This window comes from Plecotus auritus (genome assembly GCF_963455305.1).
Source record: "Plecotus auritus genome assembly, chromosome: 11".
NCBI classification, from domain to species: Eukaryota; Metazoa; Chordata; class Mammalia; order Chiroptera; family Vespertilionidae; genus Plecotus; species Plecotus auritus.
Window position 1 is genome coordinate 43,971,733 of NC_137777.1, and position 27,178 is coordinate 43,998,910.

The following is a 27,178-nucleotide window of genomic DNA, read 5'->3' on the forward strand; positions in this document are numbered from 1 at the left end:
ATGTGTGTCTCTAAGTCAATGATGAGGGTATCGGAACCGATCCTGGACATGGATATGGCAAATTACAGTGAAGTTTTGGACCCAACGTATACAACCTTGGAGTTTGAAACCATGCAGATTCTGTATAATTCAAATGGTGAGTTCTCATCTGCTTATAAATACGTATTTTTAAGTAAGTATAGTGGGAGAAGTCAGAGTGAGCTTCTCAGGGTGGTAGTCCCAGGCTTTACTGCGGGATACATTGGGACTCACATTTTAAAGCCACATATCTGAGCTTCTGGACTTCATCACAAATTTTAAATTAATAATGCTCTGCCCATTTTAAGTTTGAGATAGAAAAAGCCTAGTTATGCTTAATAAAGTAACCCCAGAATTCTGTCATGGCCCAGTTAGGTAAAAAGAGTTATTTTGTTTACTGTAAATCACAGTAACAAGTAACATTGGCAGATTGGCTGTAAAGTGTATTTTCTAGGCAACATTTAAATGACAAATGGGACAGAGTTTCCATAGAACACTGGACAGTTTTCCTGGTTGCCCCCTACTTCATTATTCCAGTTCTCATTGCTGCCAGTGAGAAACTGCATTGAAAATTACTACCAAGTTTTTGCAATGCACACAAATATGAAAGGAAATAAAGGTTTATATTATAACCCCACTTGACAAGTTAATGTTTAGCCTCAAAAGCTCTTGGTATGTATCAACTGTAACATTTTAACTTTAAATAAGACATGAGTTGTTTAGGGTTCAGATCGTTTTATAATATAGTTCACCATTGACTTTAAATTTATTTTTTAAGTAAAAATATTGTCTAAGATCAGTTATAATGGATAGAACTCCTAAAATCTAGTAATTATGTGTAGTTTGGAAAATGTGTATGTGTGTGTGTGTGTGTGTTTAGTTCAGAATTGAGAATGGAACATACTCAGATCATCTTAATTTTCTTCTATGTTGTATTATTGGTGGAACAAGTATTACTAATTGTCAGAAGATGAATTCTGAAATTTAGCACAAAGTGAGTTAAAATGAACCGATACTGCAAATCTTAGAAAGTCACTGTTTTGGTTCCTTATTTTTAGATTTGATGAGAAATATTTAACAGGGTATTATTTATTTCAGTAGAATCATGATTTTTTAAAAAGACTATAGATTGCTAATAGTAGGGACAGGCATGCCATAAGTATTTACTAAAATAATTGCTTTTTCAAAATGTTTTTGGACTTGTTTTCTTCTAATAATATTGTTAGTAACATATGAGTATAACAATAAACTTAAAGCAGAAGTTGAATTTTTTCATATTTTCACATAATAATAGAATGCTGTCAGTTCTAAAATACTTCTAGCTGCCTATTTCTAGTATCTATTTTGTTTATGTTACCAAAAGAAAAATTCCTACATTTGAGTACTATAAGTCACATGGTTAACCTTAGCATATTCTTATTATTTTTTTCACTTGATGAAATTATATATGACTAGAGGCCCGGTGCATGAAATTTGTGCACGGGTGGGGTCCCTAGGCCTGGCCGGTGATCAGGATCAATCAGGTTCCCCGCCTCCCCACCTCCCTACCTCCCCCCCTTCCCTTGTCACCAGTGTCCACCGCCGTCACCCACCTCCAGCTCCCCGTCCCAGCCAGGGGGCCCAGCCGGGGGGAGGGACCAGGAGGTTGGCCAGCAGGCCCTATCGGCGATTGGGGCCTGCAGGCTGGGGGTAGCTCCTGCATTGAGCGTCTGTCCCCTGGTGGTCAGTGCACATCATAGTGACCAGTCATTCTGGTTGGTCCATCGTAACGGTCTCTTAGGCTTTTATATATATAGATAATATCTGTCTACTCAGAAGTATTAGTAAATAGAATATATATGTTGTTACAGAATGTACTTGGGGCATGACAACCATTCATTTTATCTTTTGTTATTTTGGAGATATAATAATGAATTGTTATTATGTCAATATTATATAATTATATGAATTAAAAATATTACCATATATATTCAGTATCTTTTAAGTACATACAGAGTTTTTAAGCCCTTTGTAGTGTTTTTTTTAAAAGTATTTTTTGTTGATATTTAGAGAGAGAGGAAGGGAGAGAGAGTGGAAGAGAGAAACATCGACTGGCTGCCTCCTGTACACACCCTCCCAGGATTGAGCCTGCAACCCATGCATGTGTCCTGACCTGGGACAACGCCCAACTAACTGAGCCACACAGACCAGGGCGAGTACATACAGATTTTTAAAGATGTAGTCAACAACATGAACTCATTTAAATACTTAAGTAAAATTATCTGTGGATTTTTGAAGCCTGTGTCTTCATAACTATATAGTAGATCGCACTTTATGCCAAGCACAGTTCTTAGAGCTGGAAGACAGCAAAGGTGGATGAGACAGATTAATGCTCTGCCATCACAAAGTTTGTATTCTATAGACAGAGATGGATAATAAATGGGCAGGCCATTATAGAATATAATTTAAGACAATAAATCAGTTATTATTATTATTTTTTAAATAATCGGAGTTCTAGGTTCTACTTGAAGGAAAGATGGGAAGTGACTCTGGGAGGTTCAGAGAATATTTCACAGAAAATGAGAGAGTAGAACAGAAACTGGAAAACCAGTTGGAAGATATTTTTTGTGAAAAACTTTCCTTCCAGGCAGAAGGAATAGCAAGTGTAAAGGCTCTGAAGTAGAAAAAGACTTCAAGGAGAAAAAAAGGCCACCTTGCTGGTGGATGGTGAACAGGGTGAAAAATAGATAGTACTAGATGATGGAATGGGAGAGGTGGGAAGGGGCTCTGTCCATGGAGCTTCAGAAGCCACTGTGTTACTTACCTGTATCTAAGGGTTGGATGCAGAAGGCTGGTAAGATGTGGCTTTCTTATACCAGGAGCACTGTGGTGCTTTGGAGTAATGAACAGTAGGGAGCAAGGATGAAAGAAGAGAACTTGGACAGGAGGCTATTGCAATGACCCAGGGGGAAGATTATGGTGAATTGGATAAGGCTGGCCATTGTAAAAAGGAGAAAAGTTATGGGTCCTCTGTGTATTTTAAATATGGACTTTACTATTGGATTGGGTATGAGTGATAAGGAGAGAATCCATTGAAGACTCGTAGGTTATTGGCCTTGGGTTCTGGATGGTACTATAGACCTATATATGGAAGATTGAAGGAAGAACATGTTCTAGAAGGAAAATCAAGGGGTTCTGTTTTTATACATTAATTTAAAATTCCTCTTAAATTGCAAAGTGAAGTTGTTAAATAGGTATTTGGGCATTTCAGACTGATGCCTGTGGGAGACATAGGGGTTGGAGATAAAATTTGGGGCTGTTAATCATACAGATAATATGTAATGTTGTGGGACAAATAAGCTGCCCTTGAGAAAGAGTGTGGTTGGGGGACTGAGCCCTGTAGTGTCCCAACGTTTAATAGTCAGAGCGGAGAATGGATGAAGACTGGCAGAAGCAGCCAGTGGTTCAAAGGAAGCAGTATGTGGGGCCTCCAAGAAACCAAGGAGTGGACTGTTCAAGCCTCTGAATATTTAGTTGGGTGATTTAACTAGAAAAACTCAGTACTGACTCCAACTCTACTCCACCCCCTTTTTTTGAACAGATAGTTCTGCCCCAGAGACGACAAGTATGAATACCGCAGACAACGGGATCAACTGTCTGTGTGCCATATGTGGGGACAGAGCCACAGGGAAGCACTACGGAGCGTCCAGCTGTGACGGGTGCAAGGGCTTCTTCAGACGCAGCATTCGCAAGAGCCACGTGTATTCGTGCAGGTACCTGAAACGCTCCTTTTAGGAAAGGCATCTGTAGAGGTGTTTCAAAAGGCATGCAAGAAGGGAACACAATTCAGAGCTTTTCTACTTCTGTAACCCTGAGAGCACACTCCGTAAGCTACTTTAAGAATGAGGATGTTTGGGTGTGTAAGCAGGACGCGTATTCACCCAGGTGGTTCCCTTTTACAAACCATCCAGTTATACAAAATATATAAAAAATGCCACATACTTATCACCCAACTTAGACCAATAGAGTTGGAGCCCAGTGGACACCTCCCCGAGGCTTTCTCTTTCTCCCCTCTCTCCCAGAGGGGACTGTTGTCGGAAGTTTCTGTCTCTTCCTGGTATTTCTTTATTGTTTTACCACACGTCCATACACCAATAGGCATATTTAAATCTGCATCTCAATGGTTTCACAATTTACATCCTTTTTGAAGTATTGGTCTTCTCTTAACCATCATTATATCTTGAGTCTTTTCAAACAAAATTATAAAAGTACAGATGATTTTGGTAGCTTTTTTTTAAAGCTTTTTTAAGTTAATGGATGAATTTATATTTTCAGTTCTAAAATTTTAAATCTGTTTCTCGTGCCACAGTTTTGCCATTGAATTTAACATTTTATCTAAAACTATATTTTAGGTATCCCACATTTCGAATAGGCTGGCTTTTCTGTTTTAATATCTAGCCAATGTCATAGCACAATTGAGGGTTAGATATGTCACAATGAGTGTTCAGAATGACAGTTCTTGAGTGCAGATTGTGCCTGGGAAGAAGTTAATTCTTTTCCAGCATTATGTCATTTGATTTCTAAAGGTGTAGAAAAGTTAATACATAACTCTCCAAATATTTAACTAGTATTTTCTAGTAATTTTTCCAGGCAACCTTAGTATGTAAAAAAAAAAAGTAAATCATTCACTTTAACAGTTTTTTGCTAAACAAAAAAATAATATTTAGATAGATCATACTTTTATAAACAGCGAAACTCCAAAGATAAAATGTAGACCAAGTAGATTTCCAAAATCACCAACAAAAATAAATACAAAATAACAGGTAAACAGTACTTTTTTGAGTCATGTATTCTGTTAAAGGTGAAATCCATAGATAGGAAAAATAACAATCCACACAACAAAATCCATCATAAACTTTTAAGAATCAGAGTCTATCAGCAGCATAAAGGGCTTTCAAGATTTCCATGCTTCCTGTCTGAGAAAAGTAGGAAAGGAGTGTTACCATAGCAACTTTTGGAAATTCAGAAAAGATTCCACCAACATGTAGAGTTGACTCACACCTTCCTATCATGAGTATTGCTACCACCTTGGCCTTCTTTACATATTTTGCTCTTGGCAAATGCTCCAATTCTCCATTTGGAAAATTATTATATTGATACAAGTTTAGGATCATAAAGGTTTTTTTTAAACACATTTTGTTGGTTTTAAATTTATCCCTTCTCTTAGATTTACTAATTTCATCTCCACTCTAACTCTTCCATCACACTGAAGTTGGACTTGCCCTTTCAATCACTTTACTGTCTCAATACTTCTCACATTAGGTTATTTATTATGGTTATCTGTAAACTTGTATGTGTACCCTACTAGATTATAGTTTCCTTGATGGAAGAGATCAATAATATTTCTCTGATTAATCCCTACACCAGGATCTTATACACAGTAGGTGCTTAATGCATATGTATTCCATTTTGCATTAGTTTAATGTTAGTTGAATGTGTTCTCCTGCTGTGGTATTCTGGCCCTCTCTCCTGAGTCTCCTCAGCCATGTATTCTCAAATGAACAGTGATTTTTTTCCTCATCCAGAAAGTATGTCTCTCTTCCAGCTCAGTTCATCTATAGTAGGCTTTATATTCATTTCATATTTAGTAGCCATTCATATTTTTATAAGAAATATTTTATATAGATCACAAAATATGTTATTTTATTCTCATCATTACTAATCAACCACAAGTAATCAGGGATATACATATGGATAATATTAAGCCAGAATTTTAAAGAAATGTTATTGCTTACTATATGTTTAATACTTGTCCCAAAGTCTTTAAAGTACATTCACATAACAACCTTTACAGCAAGCCCTCCCTATCTTACAATTGTAAATTAACTGGGAAGGGGGGGGGTATTCAATTACATTGCCAAATCCTATCAAGAATGGAGGATGTGAGACTCAAGCTTCAGGTCTAATTCCAGAAATGGTACTCATTTTTTTTAAGTGTACAATTCAGTCCACAGAGTTGCAATCATCACTACAATCGAGTTAGAACATGTTCATCGTCCTATAAAGAAACCTCTTACCCTTTAGCAGTCACTACCCTTTCCCACCAACTTCCTCCCCACCAACAGGAGGCACACACTAGTCTACTTTCTGTGTCTACACATTTGCCTCTTCTGGACATTTGATATAAGTGAAATTATATACTACGTGGCCTTTTGTGTCTGACTTCTTTGACTTAAAATAGTGTTTTCAAGGTTCAGCCAAGTCCTAGCATGTATCGGAACTCCATTCCTGTTCATTGTTATTTATAATATCCATTGTGTGGGGGAACCACATTTTAGGTATCTATTCAACTGATGGGCATTAGGGTTGTCCCCATCTTTTAGCTATTAGGATAATGCTGCTATGGACACTTGTGTACAAGTTTGTGTGTGAACATATGGTTTCTTTCTTTTGGGTTGATACATAGGAGTGGAATTGCTGGATCATATGATAGCTCTATGTTTAACTTTTTTAAAAAACTGCCAAACTTTCTTCCTTAGCAGCTACAGCATTTTATATTATGACCAGTGATGTGGGAAAGTTCCAATTTTTATGCATCCTCATCAATACTGGTATTGTCTGTTGTTTTTTTTTCCTGATTAGAGCCATTTTAGTGGATGTGAGGTGACATCTAATTGTGCAGAGACTACTCACTGCTGTTCTTAACATGTAATTGGGCATCTATTTAGAGTAAACTTTAATTGGATGTGAAACACATTTAAAGTGTGTTGAAGAATATTCACAATGAGAAAAGCATGGGAGTGCAGAGGAATGAGGTTCTGATATAGTCTCCATCACACCGAAAGCCTTTAGCAACAGGCAATTGAGATTCATATGTCAAAGATGTTTAAACCAGGTTGGCTTTCATGACTCATGATAGAAATGCCCATGTGCACTGTCATTCAGTTTTAGTTTATTCTAAAGCCTACATGGGAGGCGAGGCTTGTATGCCCATGTATGTGCTGATCATGGTTTTATGTTAGAAATGATAGCAGGAGGAAAGCTACAAGTGTTCACGATCTGGAAAAGTCAGTTTATTGTACTTTTTTGTTTTGTTTTGTTTTTGAATCATATATGAGCGTTCAGTTAATTGTTCTTAAACATTCTTTCTATTGGGCCAAATTTGGGCATACTTATTTAAAGTCTATTTGTCTGTTTCTTTGCTTCTTTCCATAAATAATTATCTGAAAAATTAATACATCTTTTTTTTTAATATTATAGGTTCAGTCGGCAATGTGTTGTTGACAAGGACAAAAGAAATCAATGCAGATATTGTCGATTAAGAAAGTGTTTTAGAGCAGGAATGAAGAAAGAAGGTAACATATGACATACTAATGATATTTAACATTATTGATGAAGAGTGTTAAACACACATTCTCATTTCATCATAATAACATTTTCACATGAATTCTGATTTTTCTTAATGAAGACTCTGTGGTTCCTTGAGTTTAAGAATTTACCCAAGGACACTGACACCCAGTCTTTATCTGATGACTAAATCCTGATGCCATTTTTTTTACTGTGTTACACCTGTCAACAAAACTGTTGTTTAAATAACATTCCAACATCCTGTTCAAAAAATAGATGGCCAATATCTATTAATCAGTTGAAATTATAACTGTATTTTAAGCACATTTTTACTGTCAATAAGATTGAATACCTTTATTTTATAAACATTAACTGAACAAGAACTGTGCATGCATTCATGTATTTATTTAATAAATATTTATTGAGCACTGCTACTTTCTCTGGGTGCTGAGGTCTCAGTAGTTAACATAATAGAATATTCCCCCCCCCCCTCGTGGAGCTTATCTTCTATTGAGGAATAGAGACATAGAATGGATACTCTATTTTAGTGTGAACAATTCTGTTTTGAACATATTAAATAATCTGGTTTTATTATCCTACATTCCAACTAAGGTTAATTTAGAAAGGTATTGAACACATTTTAACGTTTGGCAGGGAATAGCCACTATAAGATTTATGCATATCAGTTTTTTCCACACTCCTGTGCCAGTCATATACACAGAGATAGTTTTCAGAACTATTTCACAAACTATTAAGAAATTAATGGAATCAAATCACTATTCTTTAGAAATGTAAGATGTATCAAACCTATCTTGAACATAGATCTAGTTTTTTCTTTTGACCCTCAATATTTTAAAGAGACCAAAGTTCCAATAGTTTTGTTCAGGTTGCTAGTCTCAAAAAAGAAGGCAAATGAAAGTTCCCAGAGTTAAAGGAGAGGCACTTTCCTATTTAAAAATGACTTACGCCTGCCCCTGGCCGGTGTGGCTAAGTTGGTTGGGCATCGTCCCCTGCACCAAAGGGTTATTGGTTCTATTCCAGGTAAGGCACATGCCCAGGTTGCAGGCTCGGTCCCTGGTAGGGGGTGTGTAGGACGTGTCAGTCCACATCGATGTTTCTCTCTTCTCCTTTTCCTTCTCTCTAAAAATCAATAAACTATTTTTAAAAATAGTTTATATCTAGTGGCATATCAGATAGTTTATGGGTTGATTACATACTTTGCCCATCATTTTCATCCATCTCCTCTTACAGATCACCATCCTTTATTTCCTTTAAGAGTTTTACTCTTTTTTATATGAATTATTTTCAAAAATAGTGAAATTATATCATCTATTCACAGAATAATACAGTATTTTCTAAATAGATTAGGAAGTAACTTTTGGATTTTATTTCCCTTATTTACAATGATAGCATCATACCCAGTTTAAGGTGGAAATGTCTATAAACATGGTTTTCTGTTGAAAACTTTAGCAGTAGGAAGGTTACAAATGTCCATGATATATTTTAGCATTTTTCTAAAGATTGATCATGTAAGTTCAATTCATAAAAGCATAACTTACATTTGTATCTCCATAAATGTATTTCATTAGTTTAGGCTGAAAGTCAATGACAATTTCTGCAAAAAAAAAAAGAAAGAAAGAAAGAAAAGAAAGAAGGGGAGAAGGATAAGCTACCAGTAAATAAGATTTTAAAATAAAATCTTATTGATTTATTCCAACTTAAAATCTACTCACTCTTAAAGGCAAAACGTTCAGTATTTTCTCGTACAAATTAATGAGTTAATAGTTACTGGTACGTTTTGGATAGATAGTAATAGAAATTCGTGAATTTTTAAAATACAAAGTTGTTTATTATAATTATAATTTTAGAAAGAGAAGAAGGGAGAGAGATAAAGAGATAGAAACATCAATGAGAGAGAAACATGGGGATTGAGCCCTCAACCCGGGCATGTGCCCAGACCAGGAATCGTACTGGTGACCTCTTGGGTCTTGAGTGGACACGCAACCACTGAGTCACATTGGCTGGGCAGAAATTAGTGAGTTTTTTTAAATAAAAAAATAACTGCATTAAAAACTATGATAGTTCACTGTTTTATCCTCCCAGCAGAACAGGGCAGAGCATTAACTTAAATAATTTAGGGGCTAGAGAACTTGTTTCCATTCTTTTTGGTTAAGAGAGATAATTTTACCTCCTAAGTTTTGAAATCCAACTTTAACATGTTACCTATGTTATTCTTTTTTTTTTTTTTAAAGTTTTTTTTTTTTTTAATATATTTTATTGATTTTCACAGAGAGGAAGGGAGAGGGATAGAGAGCCAGAAACATCGATGAGAGAGAAACATCGATCAGCTGCCTCCCGCACACCTCCCACTGGGGATGTGCCCGCAACCAAGGTACATGCCCTTGACCGGAATCGAACCTGGGACCTTTCAGTTCGCAGGCCGACGCTCTATCCACTGAGCCAAACTGGTTTCGGCCTATGTTATTCTTTATGTGACAAACACACAAGTCAGCCCCCCTCTTATTCATACTTACTGGTTTTAGGAAATTTTATTGAGAATTTTAGTTTTCAATAAGAAATTTGGGGATACATATTTTTCTTTCTTCCTCTACTGAAAAAAGGTCAATCTATAATAGGGGGATTTCTTCACCTTCCCAAATGCTGCATTTCCAACCTCAGTCTTCTCAGGAGAGACGTCCTACCTGCTGTGCCTTTGGCTTGATTCATATTTGTAAACTTTTCCAAGAACATTGTTTCCTAAGAGATCATAAGATTGCAATCTTAAAATCACCATAACTAAACTAAATTTTCTTTCCATTTTTGCTCATGGGGCTTAGAAGAATAAGAAAATGGAGGTTTCAACTTGACTCATATCTCTGATAGTGAATACACTCTTACCTTTGACCTGGTCCAACTCATGGGCGATACTCTTCCTCCAGTTACCTCACGGTTTTATTAACTCCAAGAGTGTGGAAAACATCTCATGGAAATACAGCATGCCTGAACTGGCTGACCCGACACTTTCTAACATGCATGCCATCTTGAAATCCCAACAGGCAATATTTTTTGAGCTCAAGTGACAAGCCTGGCTCTGTCTGTCTTTAAAAGTGACACAGAATGAGAAGTTTCTTCAATTACACTTCTCTATATCCCCAGGTCTTTTAGAAGCATCCCTTCTCACTTTCCGTACTTTATTTTGTGACACGTAGTGAAGAGAAGCGACCAATAGACGTTGTGATTTTTCTCCCCTAGCTGTGCAAAATGAACGTGATCGAATCAGCACCCGAAGAAGCACTTTCGATGGCACCAACATCCCCTCCATTAACACGCTGGCACAGGCAGAAATGCGGTCTCGCCAGGTACCCACCACGCACCAGCACCCCGCCCTGCTTCTAGAATCAAATGCACCAGCACCCCACCCTGCTTCTAGAATCAAATGCACCAGCACCCCACCCTGCTTCTAGAATCAAATGCACCAGCACCCCACCCTGCTTCTAGAATCAAATGCACCAGCACCCCACCCTGCTTCTAGAATCAAATGCACCAGCACCCCACCCTGCTTATAGAATCAACTGGCTGTTTAGGTGTAATGCTGAAATAATCTTACTTTTTTCAAATGTGCTCATTACTAACCTAAATCACATTTATGCAAATTCAAGAGTTTTACTTTGAAAATATTGGCCGGACTGTTGACTGTACTGTGATGTTTTCTGGACCAGTTCCTATTTATGAATGGGACGATGAAATGTATTTCAGTGGAAGGTTGTAAAATAACACACTTGTTTACAAAGTTCATTTGAAATACTTAATGTGTGGCACAGGGCTCTGGGGGGAGTATCTTGTTTTGTTGGTTGAATGTGTAAAATCAGTTACCACAACTTTTGGGGAGTTTGGTTGAGACAGATCATCAGAGCTTCCTTCCTTATAAACAGTTTCTAGACTCAAGAACTCACCTTAGCACCTGCTTTGGAAATAGGTGTTTAAGGGAAGAACCAGATTTTGAAAAGTGCAGGAGAAAGTTGAAGTTTCTAGTGTGAGAACATCAGTTCTAAAGTTTGACATAGGACATTCGTTATCTACATAAGTAACAGTGGCTTAAGAATCAAATAGGGGGGTGAGGGCATGAGTGGGGGGGGTGAGGAGGCTTTGGGACGATAAGGACACATATGTAACCCCTTAATCAATAAAGAAACACAATTTAAAAAAGAATCAAACAAACCCTTTCAGTGAGTTTATTTTAGCATTGCTCCTATTAGAAACGTTAGTGATTTTTTTGTTATAAAGCAAATTATGAAATAGCTAACTATTAATCCAACTCTATAATGAGTCAGTGCAACTACTTTCGTTTTTGATAACACAAGGGTAATATGATGAAGTTAACCTCACCGTTATCATCATCATTGCCTGCAGATTACCTGATGGTCATATAAAGCCCTTAGAGAATGGCTTAGGGGGAGGTGTGAGGAAGGACACGCACTACAGAAAGACACGTACACACACATTCAGAAAGTGCAGAAAAGTTCATAAGAACTTTCAGAAAGTCATTTCTTCAGCAGAAGGGCATGTTGACGCCACTTATATTTTTACAGAGTTCAAAATTATATATAGTTGTAAAAATGATCATTAGGTTAAGCTTTTTAATGTTGCTAAGTCAAAGGTTGGTTTCTGATTTTATTTCTATGCGTTTCTATTTAGTGCAGAACATAAATCTTCTGGTTTCTCATCTAAATCCTTTCTCCCAGTTTGTTAAACTTTATTCACTGTAAATATTTTCAACAAATTAAGGATGGATTTTTCTTAATGGAAATATCACTTTTTAATGAAAAAGAAAACCACAGAGCATATTTCATGTAAATACTCTGTTATTTCTTTGTGTAGTCATTTTAGATTATGGCATTCCCCAAAAGTTGGGTAACTTTTTCTACAGTTGTGTCCATTAAAATAAGATAGTGCTCCCACAGTATGTCCTATACAGGGAATGTTTTCAATTAAACTTGTACTGAAAGGTATTTCAGTTCTCAATTAAAAATATTGAGCGTATTTCAAGATACTGTGACAATGATGGTGCCACTTCAATGGCATTCACTTATTGCAGTCATCGAAAAAAGAGGAGTATTGGTTATGTCTTGTTTTAAATGAGAAGTTAACATAATGTTCTTGTTCATGCTAGATGTCAGCCTCAAGCCCTGGTGTGAGCACAGACATAAATGTGAAGAAAATTGCAAACATCGGGGATGTCTGTGAATCTATGAAACAGCAGCTCTTGGTCTTGGTTGAATGGGCAAAATATATCCCTGCCTTCTGCGAGTTACCCCTGGATGATCAGGTAGAAGTTAAAGAAATTCTGAATGCTTAAAAAAACCCACAACTGTTTTTTGAACTTTGCCCAGTTTTTTGTGTTCTTTTAATTATGTTTATAATAGATTTACCATATTTGACAAAGGTGAAATTATCTCATGAGAAAAAGATTGGTTTTCTTATTCATGCACCTCCTTGTTCTATCGGAGGCACAGCTGTTTAACTCCTATTTTAGGTCTTACATATTTATTGATTTGATAAGGTTGAGCAAGACAGTTATCCCTTCTTGGAGTGTAAAAAGCTTAAGTGAGCCCAGCTGGTGTGGCTCAGTGGTTGAAAGTCGAACCAAGAACCAAGAGGTCCCTGGTTTGATCCCCAGTAGAGGGCATGCAAGAGGTAGCCAATGGATGTTTCTCTTGCATTGATGTGTCTATCTTTCTATCCCTCCCCCTTTCTCTCTCTAAAAAATAAAAAAATCTATTAAAAACATACATTTTTTAAAAAACTTGAGACAGATAGCGAGTAACTGCTATTGTGAGACAAAGGATTGCAGAGCAATTGCCTGGGAGGTAAATGGTGCGCTATTGTGTCTGGGTGCTTACTGAAGGAATCTGTGAAATTTCTCAGAAATTCCAGGCCACTACTAGAGGAAACCATATAGGTGTATTGGTGTCTTTGTGGGCACATTATACAATTAACGTAGAAAATTTTGCTTTGTATATTGACAATTTTATTCTAGCATTACCGTATAAAAATTATATGTCTAGCAAAAAAATCTGTAGAATCATGTTCTGAAATCTACAGAGAAATTGAGAAAATTCAGATATAATGATTTTTCCTAATATATATATTGTCATGCTTTGTCATAAAGATATTTTAATTATTACCTAAAAGCTTTAGTTTCTTAATCAGTCTATGAAGATTAGATTATTAGTTTCAGATTCATTTTGAACTCTTCCATCTAAGCAGTATATAATATCTTGTAGATGCAAATAATTTGAAAAATTTCCAATTCCTGCACATTGAATAAACCAGGATACGTAGTTTATCCCGTGTATGTCTTACATTCTCTGACCAGTGTTCTTTATTACGGACACACAAAAACAAAAACAATAAAAGGGGAAGGTGCAATTGTTTAAAATTCAAAGGACAAAATATTTATACAACCAGAAAAAAAGTAATCATAGGAAGTTTAGTTACATTTCTAGGAGAGCATTCCACTTAGTGAACAAAAAAAAAAAATCTTGTGAAATTTGAAATCATTCTCAAAATGTTGTGTAGCTGCCTTCCTGTTATGAGTCATGGTTATTGACATATCATAAAGATAGCCTGGCTCGGAAGGTTGTTTCACAGTGAATAATGCTAAATTGCTAAAACCTCCTTGTCTCACCCCAAGCCATATAAGTAGGGTTATGTTATTTATCAGTTTTATATGTTCACTATCACTCCTCTTTAAAAGTTGCTGACTTATATATGAAGATAGTGATTTAAAAACTGGGAAATTGAATTCCAGTAACCTGTCAAAAAACAGTTTTTCTTTACGAGCTCAGACTTTAATATTAACAATATAGCATTAATAGCCATGGCTTGCCAATGTCTATTGTGGATAAGACACTGGGGAATTAGCTTTCAGTTGCATTATACATTAAATTCTTTTACTTAATGCTCTCAGGAGCTCTGTGTCATAAGTTTTATAATCTCCACTTAACAGTTTTCAAAACTGAACTCTGCATGAATTCGCTCAGTAAAGTCACCCAAAAACATGTATTAGGACTAGTGTTCATTTTTAGGAACTGTGAGCATTCAGATTGCATCATTTTTCTCATAAAGTTTACCTTTTATTTGGGAGAGACAGACAATAAAAGATATATAGATTATGAGTAAGTTGATTCTAGGTGGGGATAAATCCTATAAAATGAAATGGGATGAATTGTTGGATAATGACTGGGGGTCAAGTGGTAACAGATACTTTAAACTGGGGATCAGAGAAGATTTTTCCTGAGACCCAGTGACAAGAAGCCAATCATACCAAGATCAGGAGAAAGAGTATGTTCGAAGACCCTGAGGCAAGCAGAGATGTTGCAAGGTGCATGGGGGACAAAGCATTGAGCCTTGGTCAAGCAGTTTCGATGTTATTCTAAGGAAAATAAGAAACCAGTGAGGAGTTTTCAGCAGAGGAGTGATTATTATTTTACAAATCTCATCTTGGTAGCTCTGTCAAGAAGAACGTAGGATGGAGGAACCAGGAAGGAGAAACTTAGGATGGAGGAACCAGGAAGGAGGAACTTAGGATGGAGGAACCAGGAAGGAAGCAGGAATGCCTGTTAGGTTCTTGGAGTATATTGTGGAGGCCAGGGCAAGAAAGGCAAAGGCTTTGGCCTGGGTGGTATAGGATTTGCTGGGCCATTAGGGAAGAATCAAAGTGAAGTCCTGTTTTTGTCATGAACAAGCAAGTTGGACAAGGATGAAGATGTTGGAGAAGCATTACTTTGCAGTGTTAAATGAGAAACACTTCCTGTTATCTCTAATGGTGATATTCAGTAGGCAATGAAGTATATTCATGAAACTCAGTTGAGAGCTTAGTGCAAGGAATTATGGGTTCAGTCTTGCGTGTGTTAGCACTCTGATGCACCATTCTCATTTCACCATGTCACAGGCCCTCACTTCGCTCTTGTCTATTCAGTTTATTATGTGTAAGAGATTGTGTTTTACACGTATTTTCTCATGTAGTCCTTATGTCTAGAATTTGAAATTTTATTCACTGTCTCTACTGGGTAGATGAAAACAAATGAGTCCCAAACATAAATGGTTGGTTTACCCAAGATCAAACAGGTAATAAGTGGCCAAGCCAGAATTTGAACACTAATTGGTTTGATTTTACTTCATTCCAGAACACTTAGTTGTTCTGTTGAGTCTTTTTGTTTGTTTGTGTGTTTGCTGACATTGACTTGTTAGTTTTAGAAATTTTGAAAAGTTAAACTCTATGATATTCTCAAATAGAAAAATAGAAGGCTTACTGATGGCAACTATCTATGAATATTATAGTTAAATAAATAAAAAAAAGTCTCAGGCTTAAAGAACACTAAGTTAATCCCAGACTCATCTGATACCATCTGTTAATCATCATATTTTGTCATTAATTGTTCAACTTGGAATTTTTCATTAAGGTGGCCCTGCTTAGAGCTCACGCAGGGGAGCATTTACTGCTCGGAGCTACAAAGAGATCCATGATATATAAAGATATTTTGCTTTTGGGTAAGTTTTTTTTTTAATTTAAGAAAAAATTCTGCATGCTTCATTCTTACACAGGATCTATTCTGTGTGTCCCGAGCATTCTGAGACACTGACAGATGGTGCTCTCCTTTCGACAGACTGGGTTTCATTGATCAGATCCTCACCCGGGTCCTGTTTTCCTTGCTTTGATGGCAGGGGAGTTCAGAGTGCGTTCAGGGTGGATTAAGATTAAAAGTAAAAGAAAGCTGTTGCTCAGTGAACAGACTCTGGAGTCTATTTAAATCATCAGGACAAAGAATTAATGACTTGTGTGACCATCTTAGGGAATCTCAGTGTTGTTTCGAATTCCTCTGTGTCTGTTTAGTAATTGTAATAGATGTAATTGTAATATATGCTGTTGGGTACGTTTTTAATGAGCATGTGTATCTCCTGTGATATCATTGCCCATGATATGTGCAAAATCCCAAGTTAAAAATAATTTGGTGACAGTGCCTGAAAATTTCTGATGATTCAATAACAGTGCCAGAAGAAGCAGAAGTAGGGAAGGCGGGTAGAAGGGAAGGTGGATGGAGAAGATATGACACAAAGGAAAAGCTTTTGTCCTCATTAAATCTCCAATTTCCCATCCTACTTAACTTACTTATTAGATTTCCTGTAGAAAGAGTTAAGATCTCTCTCATGCTTATTAGCTTTACCTTTTCCCAGCTTGTATGAAATGATAAATAAATTGTTTATTCTACTTATATGATAGATATTTTGTTCCCAAACATGAATAAATTGAATGTAATATAATAATATCTAATATTTATCAAGTACTTATATCATATGCGTTGCTCTAAGTACTTTTTGATATGTAGATCACAATAACCCTAAGGGATAGGTACTATTATTTTAAGCCCATTTTTCAGGTGAAGAAAGTTAAGCTGAGGTTTCAAGGTTAGTGAGGGATAGAGCCAGGATTCTAAACCTCATAATGTGACTGTAGAGACCATGTGTCAATTTCTATTAAATGCTCTGTTGCATTTAGAGGACCCTACAGTACCTTTCTCATTATCAATCTGAATAAAATATATCCACTTATGTTGGTTAAAAAGTGTCTCAATCATAGTCATACCTACATATACCAACCCCACTAAAGGATGGTGTTTTTAATCCACTCTAAGCCAGAAAGATTCTGTAGGCTTTGAATTAAGCTGATTAATGAGTAAGACACTGGTAGAAAACTGACATAGCGGAAAGCTAATCATTATACTTTGCTTCTCTCTTGTCAATTATTAGCTTGTTTATTAGCCTGTACTTTAGTGTTATCACCAGTGACTGAGGCTATTAAAATGCATGTGATCATATTATCAATGTTATTGATCCTTTAAGTGTTCTTAAGTTTTTCCAACTTAACACTACTGAGAAATGAAGTACTATTATTATTAATGCAAGGGAAGGCCATTTAAAGCATTGGTTTGTAAAAATTTAAACAGTATCTGACAGTTTGGGGCAGGATGACTTTATTATTTTTCCCCCCAGGAAACAACTACATTATTCAGCGCAACAGCTGCGAGGTCGAGATCAGCCGTGTGGCCAACCGGGTCCTAGACGAGCTGGTCCGGCCGTTTCAGGAAATCCAGATCGATGACAATGAGTATGCTTGTTTGAAGGCCATTGTATTTTTTGATCCAGGTTTGTTCCCAAAGACCCATTAAAAAGTAATAATAATGAAAATAAGACTACTTTTTAATATTGGAACATTTGTCGTCGCACGTTGTTAAATCCAATCTTCAGGCTGCACTCTCTATTCCTTTACCAGATGCAAAAGGGCTCAGTGACCCCATGAAGATTAAGAACATGCGGTTCCAAGTACAGCTGAGCCTGGAGGACTATATCAACGACCGGCAGTACGACTCCCGCGGGCGGTTCGGGGAGCTGCTCCTGCTGCTGCCCACGCTGCAGAGCATCACCTGGCAGATGATCGAGCAGATCCAGTTCGTTAAACTCTTCGGGATGGTGAAGATTGACAACCTTCTCCAGGAGATGTTACTGGGTGGTGAGTCTCTTTTACTTGTTAGCATCCCACCTTGTACTTCCGAGTAAGTTTGGCCCTTTTACTTTCTGTCCGTGACAGAATGAACTCAATTTCTTTTTACACTTAGAAAGTCTGCAATACCCATTGGATGTGGACAAAATACTTGAACGCATCGAAATCCCCATTCTTACTAGCCTCCACCATCTAGCTCCTTACGGTCCCAATAACCTCAAATTTCAGGTCCTTCAAATGTGGTGAACAGAACTATATTTCCAATTTGTAATAGTCCTTGAAGTATCATTGTATTTTTTTATGCCTTTACTCCTTTAAAAACTCAAAGATATCAGAATTGCAAACTAACCCAAAATATGTGTGTATGCATATATATACACATATATATGTGTATATATGTGTGTGTGTGTGTGTGTGTGTGTATATATATAATATATAAAAATGAAAACTTTGCTTCTGAAATAATTAATTGATACAAGACAATGAGAAGGGAAAAATGAGATTTCATTACTGCAGTAAATGCCAGGAATAGTTAGGAAAGTAAGGAAAGCATTTTGATCCAGATTAAATTTCCTGATAAAATCGCTTTATTTTATTTTTAGTTTTCTGGTGCTTAATGTGTCCCTAATGATGTCTTCCTGAAATAAAAGTTGTTTATGCTATTAGGGTGACCCCAAATACTATAAACCTGAGGTAAGTGATTCTTGGAATTGCCTTAACAACAGGCAGCCACCCTAATGATTCCAGGAAACAGCATACAAGGTCCATTATTAATAGACAACATAATATGATACAGCATTCATCTAGCCAGTGTACAGTGAAAGCTGACATTGTCCTTAATACAGCAGTGGTTCTATTAATTTATTTTTGAACTCCCAAAAAGCACTTTGCAAAAATAGCAATATTCAAGTTGTCAATCAAAACATTTGTTCCAGGGTAAACTTGCCATTTCTGATTAAATATCACCAACTCGACCATCTTTTTATCTTCTGTAGGTGCTTCCAATGACGTCAGCCATCTCCATCATCCGATGCATCCACATTTATCTCAGGATCCATTAACTGGACAAACCATACTTTTAGGCCCCATGTCAACACTGGTTCATACAGACCAGATCTGTAAGTATGCGGGCTACTTTTCAACCATAAATTGTCCCAAACTTAATTACTTGAGAAAAAGAGGAATTGGGGGAAAGAAGCTATGAGTACCCAGAAACTGCAAGGTTTGGGTATGTTTTCCTCTCCAGGGCTCAACTGTGGGAGACTGTGACATTCAGCAAGTCACGTATTCTCCAGGCATGAGTTTGCTCCCTAAAATGGAGAGCAAATCTTTCTACTTCATGGATTTGGGAGCAGAAAAGAATATATGGGCAATGCCAGCTCTGCTGGTCTGCAGGCTTACAGAAATGATTATGCAGGCTGGGCCATGCACAGAAACCCGAATAAGCACTGGAAAATGACGGTTTCTTGTGACCTTTAAAAATGTCTGTCACATGATGCTATGTGTCAGTTATACCTCAGTTACAAATGAACAAAAATATCTTTCAAAACATTAAGAACCCTTTTAACTATACGTTAGAAATATATAGGGAAGTTTGAAAAACAAAATAAATAAAAATAAATAAATATAGGGAAGTTGAAAAATAGAGTAATCCTAATATTTATTTTGTGCACCGTAATGTAAAACAGTAGAAACACTGAAAATTAAAGTTTTACTTCTTTGTAAAAAATTTTAAGAAGCATGGTTTAAACAGTATTTTTGCTTCCTCCTCCTCCTGCAACTTGTAAGAGCAAGTGAGGATTTTTATGTGCCTTAATGAATGTTACTCTTTCGAAGTTTGGGTCAGCTTCTAACATTTTATCCTTTGCATTTTGTTTTTCCCCCTCCTTTTATTGTGTTTTTTTAAATTACAGTTTATATTTAATATTATTTTGCATTAGTTCCAGGTGAGCAGCATAGTGGCTGGACAATCATATCCCTTACAAAGTGTTCCCCCTGATATGTTCAGTGTCCACCTGGCACCTACACAGTTATTATAATGTTACTGACTAGATTCCTGTGCTGATCCTTTGCATTTTCCGTGTCCTGAAATATGTCCGAGAATCCATTTAATGTGAAGTTTTTTGCCAGTTTCATTTCCTCTGGGCTGGGGTATCGCTGTCCTTTCCACTACAACCAGTCACCTCACTTATGCTGACGGCTGACGAGTGCCCTTCCCTAAGGTCCTGGAAGCATATTTAGGGTCTCAAACAGCAGTCCTGCCCACATTCCCACGGTCAGCTATCTTCCGTCACTCCATCCTTGTGCCATTTGAATTTTGATCCCAGGATTATCACTTTTTGTTTCCTTGCTGCACTTGAATCGTGTTGTGTGTTTTTTTAGCCAATTCTCTGTAAATTGTCTATATTTTTGCAAAATGTCACATGGATTTATCACTGGAAGACATGGAGGAAACTCAAGTACACACTCTGTTGTCAGTGTGTGAATTGAATAAAATATGTGCCAATATGAATAAAATACGGACAGGACGAAAGACGTGATGTCCTAGGCCAGTGGTCGGCAAACTCATTAGTCAACAGAGCCAAATATCAACAGTACAACGATTGAAATTTATTTTGAGAGCCAAATTTTTTAAACTTAAACTTCTTCTAACGCCACTTCTTCAAAATAGACTCACCCAGACTGTGGTATTTTGTGGAAGAGCCACACTCAAGGGGCCAAAGAGCTGCATGTGGCTCGCGAGCAGCAGTTTGCCGACCACTGCCCTAGGTCACTGTTCACAGGACATGTGTTACATAGGTGATTATTGGAGATGCATCAGCAGCGAAGTCCCTGGTTATGCGGTACTCACCATTAATTGGGAGTTACCATGCTAAGGACACTTGATCATGTTCTTTGCAGCACCGGTGCCATTAGCTGTGCTGACGGAGATTCGTGCATATCAGAAATGTGCATAGTGAGGGCTACTTGGGCAAACACTTTGAAACTAAAATAATTATATAAGTGCTAGGGATTGTGAGTGGCTGCATTAATCTCATATCATTGCAGATTTAACACAGTTCTATTTCTATAAGCTATCCTGGAGATAATAATCCCTATTTGACCAAATATCAAGAATTACCACTGAATTGATAGTAATTATCCCAGATTTACCTGTGATCTATTGCCACTGAACACTCAGCCAGCTGCCTCACTGCGCTGCCCTGAGTTACTGTGATGCCATGGTCATGCATACCTGTATGACCTGCTGACTTGACAGTAGCCACTCATATCTCATATACTGCTGTCTTACCTCAGTGTTCAAGGTAATGTAGCAATTCAGTGAGTACCACCCGGCTGCTACCCAGTGGCCAGGAAAGTAGAGGCCACAAAAATGGGTGTTCTCACCTCTCCCGTGTAGTATACAAGCATTGGTAGACCTCTGTAATTGTGTCTGAAACAGAAGTTCTTTGAGTATACGACAGAGGCAGAAATGAAATTGTTAGAAAAAATACAATTTTTGGAGATAGTGTGGCACATTTAAACTGCGGGTCCCAGTGCACTTGAAAGCGATTCTTTGGGGACCACCCTTGCAAAGCAGATGTTACCATTTTCCTGTAAGAGGTGATCAAGAGCCAAGAGAGGCAAGCTCAGTGTCACACCAAAATTCTCAGAGCCGTGTCTCTCCAGCTCAGCTGTTCACAAACTTAGAACATTAACAACACATTAAGCATTACAGGCATCAGCTGGCGAGGAGGTTGAACAATTCTGCTGGCAGTTGAATTCTTTACTTTTTAAATGCCAGGTTTCTAATAGTTTGAAAGCATGCTGTTGCCTCTAATATTTTTAGAATCTCATCATCACACTTTTTCATTTTCCCCCCTTTTGACATAATATTTATAAGACTCGTTTAAAGGAGAGCTTTTCTTTGCTTTGCTTGTGCTCATTTAGAATAGTTAGTTTTAATCCAAAACAAAACATACACATAAGCACAGAAAAACTTAATTTGTGCATATTTTCTTGGTGTTTTAGAGCAGGCCTCTGCAGTTTCAGATCCACCCTAAGGACCCCAAAATAAATGTTTAAAGCAATTTGTTTATTCTTTTTTCAATTAAACTATTTCAAACTGTTGTTCCTAAGTAATTGCTAATCCATAGTTAATAATAGCAAAGTTATTATAGTCAGGAAAACCAAGCAAAAAGCGTCTGTCCTCGTGTTTGTATAGATTTTTTCCCCCAAAATTTAAAGAAACTGTTTTGGAGAAAAAAAATCTATAAAGTTTGCAATGCTTCAGTCTGATCACCAAGTATTTTCTACACTGTTAAATATATGAAATAATAGTAAGTATGAGTACTAAAATACTTTTAAGTTTTTAAAAATTATAGAATAGCTCCTAGAGTATTTTATAATATGAAAAAAGTTTGCAGTGGAAGGAAACACTGTTCTAAAAGTGAAATAGCTAGGTTTGCTCTTTGCATTGACAGGGGGAAGTGACAAACAAGAGCAATTATAATAGAATAATTTCTATGTGACAAAGCCAGTATTTTTCAGATGCCTTTAACTGCAACATAGATTTCAAAGCACCTGAAAAGTACCTTATCTTCATTTTAAAATGTCATCTAAGAAGGTTGAGTTAGTGGAAGCCAAATCAAACATATTTTATTTCATGTTCACTCTTACTACAAAATTATAACTCTTGAGAGCTAAGATTTGAAAAAACACTAGCATTCTGTTCATTCTTTTTTTTTTCTTTTCTTTTTTTTTTTTTAAATATATTTTATTGATATTTCACAGAGAGGAAGGGAGAGGGATAGAGAGCTAGAAACATCGATGAGAGAGAAACATCGATCAGCTGCCTCCTGCACACCTCCCACTGAGGATGTGCCCGCAACCAAGGTACATGCCCTTGACCGGAATCGAACCCGGGACCTTTCAGTCCACAGGCCGACGCTCTATCCACTGAGCCAAACCGGTTTCGGCTGTTCATTCTTTTCATTAACTTTTTTTCTGCTGGGTGTGTGGGAGAATCAGATGCTCACAAGTACTATTAAGAAAGGCAGACCACACCTTAAAAGGACTCTTTAAGGTTTTCAAGAATGATCTGGTCCAATATAAATCTATTTGGTGAGGTAGGGTAGGGGAGCACCTTCGGTGGTATGTCAGTGAGCTGATAATCTATAATAACAAAAGGGTAATATGCTAATTAGATTGGACGTCATTCCGGATGTCCTTCCTGATGAAGCCGGGCCGGCGGGAAGCCAGCCCAGGTCCTAGGTGCCTAGGGTTGGCCCGAGGGAAGCCAGCCTGGGTCCCCAGTGCCTGCCGGCAGCCGAAGGAGGAAAGCCCGGGTCCCGGGTGCCAGAGGGAAGCCAGTGCCGGCAGCCGGGGGAAGGAAGGCCTACTTTTGCACAAATTTTTGTGCATCGGGCCTCGAGTGTTATATAAACCACTATTTATGTGTGATCTTTAAAAACACACGAAAAGTAAAATAATGTGTATTGGTGTCATGCAGGACTTAATGGGATGATGGGTCAGGGTGACTGTTGCCATCACATACAATTCTCTGATTCTTTTTTAGCAACTCCTGAAACCCCACTCCCCTCCCCACCACAAGGCTCTGGACAAGAACAATACAAAATAGCCGCAAACCAAGCTTCAGTCATTTCACACCAGCCTCTCTCCAAACAAAAGCCACTGTAAGGAAATGTTTACTTCTGAACAGCACTGCTTCAATGTGAAACATTGCCAGTCTTGAAAATCTCAGGATGGTGCTTTTGGCAAACTCTTAGCCAAGGCTTCTTCATGGTGCTGTTGTAAGAGGGTAACCTATTTTCTTGTTTTTATACTCATTTTATTTGTTTTTGCTATTGTCTGAAGCCTTCCGTTTCAACCATTGTATATCGAGTTTCCATACATTTATACCATATGGTTTTCCCAGCTTCCCTAGCACCAGGCCGTAAGCCATTGAATCTTATGTACCACTTCTATTTGTTGTCTTCATATTAATTTAAATCTGTAAATAATTGCTTTAGGGTGATGTTATGCAGAGCTAAGTGTTCTTTTTTGACTGAGAATATTATTATATCAGAAATCCCAGATGAATATACAATGAACCAGGTTTTTAATAAATTTTAAAATTGCAAATTAGAAAACAATAAAGCAGTTACTGTAAAATAGGGCATAGTTCTTTGAAGAACAATTCCTCATGGACATCCTGTGGCTAAGAAGTGTCTTTGGTCCACAGTTAAATATGCCTATTTTCAGTTTAGAAAAATATAAATAGCCATTCCAAGGATGACTGTGTATTCTTTCAGATCTGACTGTATTTGAAGATGTATGTTAAGATAAAAGGTGTTAGTTTGAGCAGAGAGGTTACAGGTTAAACTGTAAGAAAGAAATCCCTAAAACAGTGGCTCCACCAACAGAGACGTATATTTCTCCACCCTAAAAAATATCTGGAAGTCATCATCCATTGACTAGGACTTGGCACATACCCACATCCAATTCCCAGGGAGACTGGGAGAGGAGGAAGAAAGCCTTGTGCCAACCAAAACTACAACTCAGGGAGACTAATATTGGGAGACAAATTAACCAGCCATATATTACACACATGTGTTGCCTCATTTAGTCCTCACAACAACCCTGTAAAAGAGGTATTATTATCTTTCAGATAAAAGAAACCTTTAGCCTAGGGTTTAAATAATGTAAGCAACGTTCATAAACCTGGAGAGTACGAGAGCTTCGTTTAAGCCAGGGTCTGGTTGACTTCCATGAGAATAAATATATCTTCAGTGTGGGATGAAAAATGTGAGCTTCTTGCTATGGTTTTCAAATATATGTAATTGACTATTGATGGAATGCTATCAGTCATGTTGCCTATAACACATATTTACATGCAAGCAGTGAGTGCCAAATTTTGGCAGCTTGATAAGAAACTACTGTTCTACTTTGAATAAAAGTCTTATCCCTAAAATAATATTTTAAATAAATTATAGAAAATAAAAGATACACCAGATAGGATATCACAAAAACAAAAGCAAAATGACGAATTTATCAGGTTTTCAACAATCCAGCAACCCAGGGATATACTGAATGCCTAACTCTGGCCTGAGGAGCACAGTTCATTGGAGCCCTAAACCATTTGATACCATCTAAAGCTGGAGCTTCTTAAAAAAACAATTAATGATGGGTTGTCTGTGAACCCATGACCTTTCTCTCTTTCTCTCCCCAGCCCCCTCTATCTGAAGCAGGCAACAAATATTTGAATAATTATCAATGATACAAAGAAGCTGAAAGAGACTGATTTACATATTTTCAGGACCTTTTAAAGTTTCTAAGATTATGACTGTATAACCCCTAGTTACCCTACAAATAAAAAGGTTCAGTAAATGTTAACTAACCCATTGGCTCTTAAAGTGAAATTGAACTCAAAATAGAAAATGATTCCTTAAACACTATCTTTGGTTAAATAGAATCAATAAATTCTTTCAAGAGCTGGTACCTTCATGCCACTGGGAAATCTTTGAGAGAGAGAGAGAGAAAGAGAAGAGGAAAGTTTTCTTAACTTACATTTTTTGAATATTTACTTTGGTATCTCTATGTGATGAATAAGAATGTTTTTGATTGTTATAAATTTATTTGTAGATTTATAGATATTATTTGTAGATTTCTGCTTAGTTTTTTGTGTTCTCTTAGAAGATATTAAAAAACTTTAAAATATAAAACAAAGTCATATTAGTAAACCCTTTAACTTATCTGCCTATATTTACTAAACAGTTATGTTTTAAAAATTATTGCCAACAATTTTGTTTTAATAACTGTGGTCAGGGACTTTGTAATATATTTTTGTATACTTAACTGCCAACAGTGCTGGATGAGAGGAACTGATATTTTCAAAATATTGATAAAGTTATTTCTTTTATATAGCACAATACTTTTTTCATGTAATAAGATGGAATAATTTATTGTGAAATAATGATTCATTTTATAAATGTAAAATTATTTTTATAAATTTTATTGTTGAAAATCAAAAATTACTAGATTTTTTAAAATGTTAAATTATAGTGAGATTAAAATATTTCAAAACTGTGATACCATATTTCGCTGAACTTTCGAAATAAAAATTGAGATAAAAAACTGAAATGGGGTACTTCATTATTGTTCAAAAATGCTTTTATAATTATAGAGATAATACTAATATCTTCTGTATGGTCATTTAGTTAAGTTTTCATAGAGTTCAATAATACTGGTATTTAGATGCCAGAGCAAAATTAATTAGCACATTTCTAAATCATCATAGAATTAGACACTGATTAAAGGGACGATCCTCACATTTGTGTGTTAATTATGTAGTATTGCTTGCTTTATAGTTTTGTCATTGTAATGAAATGTATGACCCCGGCTAGTTCCAACAATGTATAGGTACACTTGTCACATACATTTTTAAACTCAATGTTTTCACTTCTGTTATTCTGTAGTCATAGTTAAAGCTTCTTTGTAAATTTTCTTGTATTATGAGGACCAGTAGTTTTTATAAAAGTCTACTAATTTTTATTTTAGTTCTGCTTTTATCAGGGGAATATGAGTACATCATTTAAAAACACAATTATGCTTGAAGTTTATAGTGCAGTCCTCCACCCCACCATTCCCTTCTTCCCTACCTTCTGCCCTTCAGTAGCAACTCTCAAATGTTGCAGCTGCTCTATTTATTTTTATTTTTTAAAAGCTTATCTTTATTTTTGAGAGTATTACAGATGTCACCCCCCCCCTTTTTTTCCCATTGACCACCTCCACCCCTCATCACCCCTCCCAGGCCTTCACCACAATATTGTCTGTGCCCATTGGCTATACATATATGCATATAAATTCCCCGATTAATCTCTCCCCTCTCCCCCAATTTCCCTCTGAGATTCATCAGTCTGTAATATGCTTCCATGTCTCTGGATCTATTTTGTTCTTCAGTTTATTTTGTTGATTAGATTCCACATATGAGTGAGATCATGTGATACTTATCTTTCTCTGAAGGCTTATTTCACTTAGCATGGAGGGACGTGGAGAGTATTATGCTATGTAGCTGCTCGTACTTTTTCTCTACAGTTTGAAAGTATATGTTTATATCACATTTTGTCAGTATTGTTTTTAGTTTTAAACCTTATATGTATACACTCAACTCCCACATCAGTCTCCCAATTTCTTAATAAACCAATATTTTACTGACTTAGAAGTTGTTATTTAAATACTTGCAAAGAGCTCGATGACTGAAGGCTCAGAGCCCAGGGATGCCACCAGGCGAGC

The 27,178-nt window shown here is 36.7% G+C and overlaps 1 protein-coding gene across 1 annotated transcript; it reads left to right on the forward strand.

Moving 5' to 3' along the window:
* Positions 1–24,910, forward strand: HNF4G (hepatocyte nuclear factor 4 gamma; the record flags this gene model as incomplete). The annotated part of the gene is made up of 10 exons (XM_080646400.1): positions 1–136; positions 3,599–3,770; positions 7,258–7,352; positions 10,597–10,703; positions 12,515–12,670; positions 15,810–15,897; positions 17,398–17,550; positions 17,678–17,914; positions 18,901–19,023; positions 23,463–24,910. The coding sequence occupies 10 exons, from the start codon at positions 1–3 to the stop codon at positions 23,582–23,584; spliced, it is 1,389 nt and encodes a 462-aa protein (XP_080502526.1). The 3' UTR covers positions 23,585–24,910.
* Positions 24,911–27,178: the final 2,268 nt, after the last annotated feature.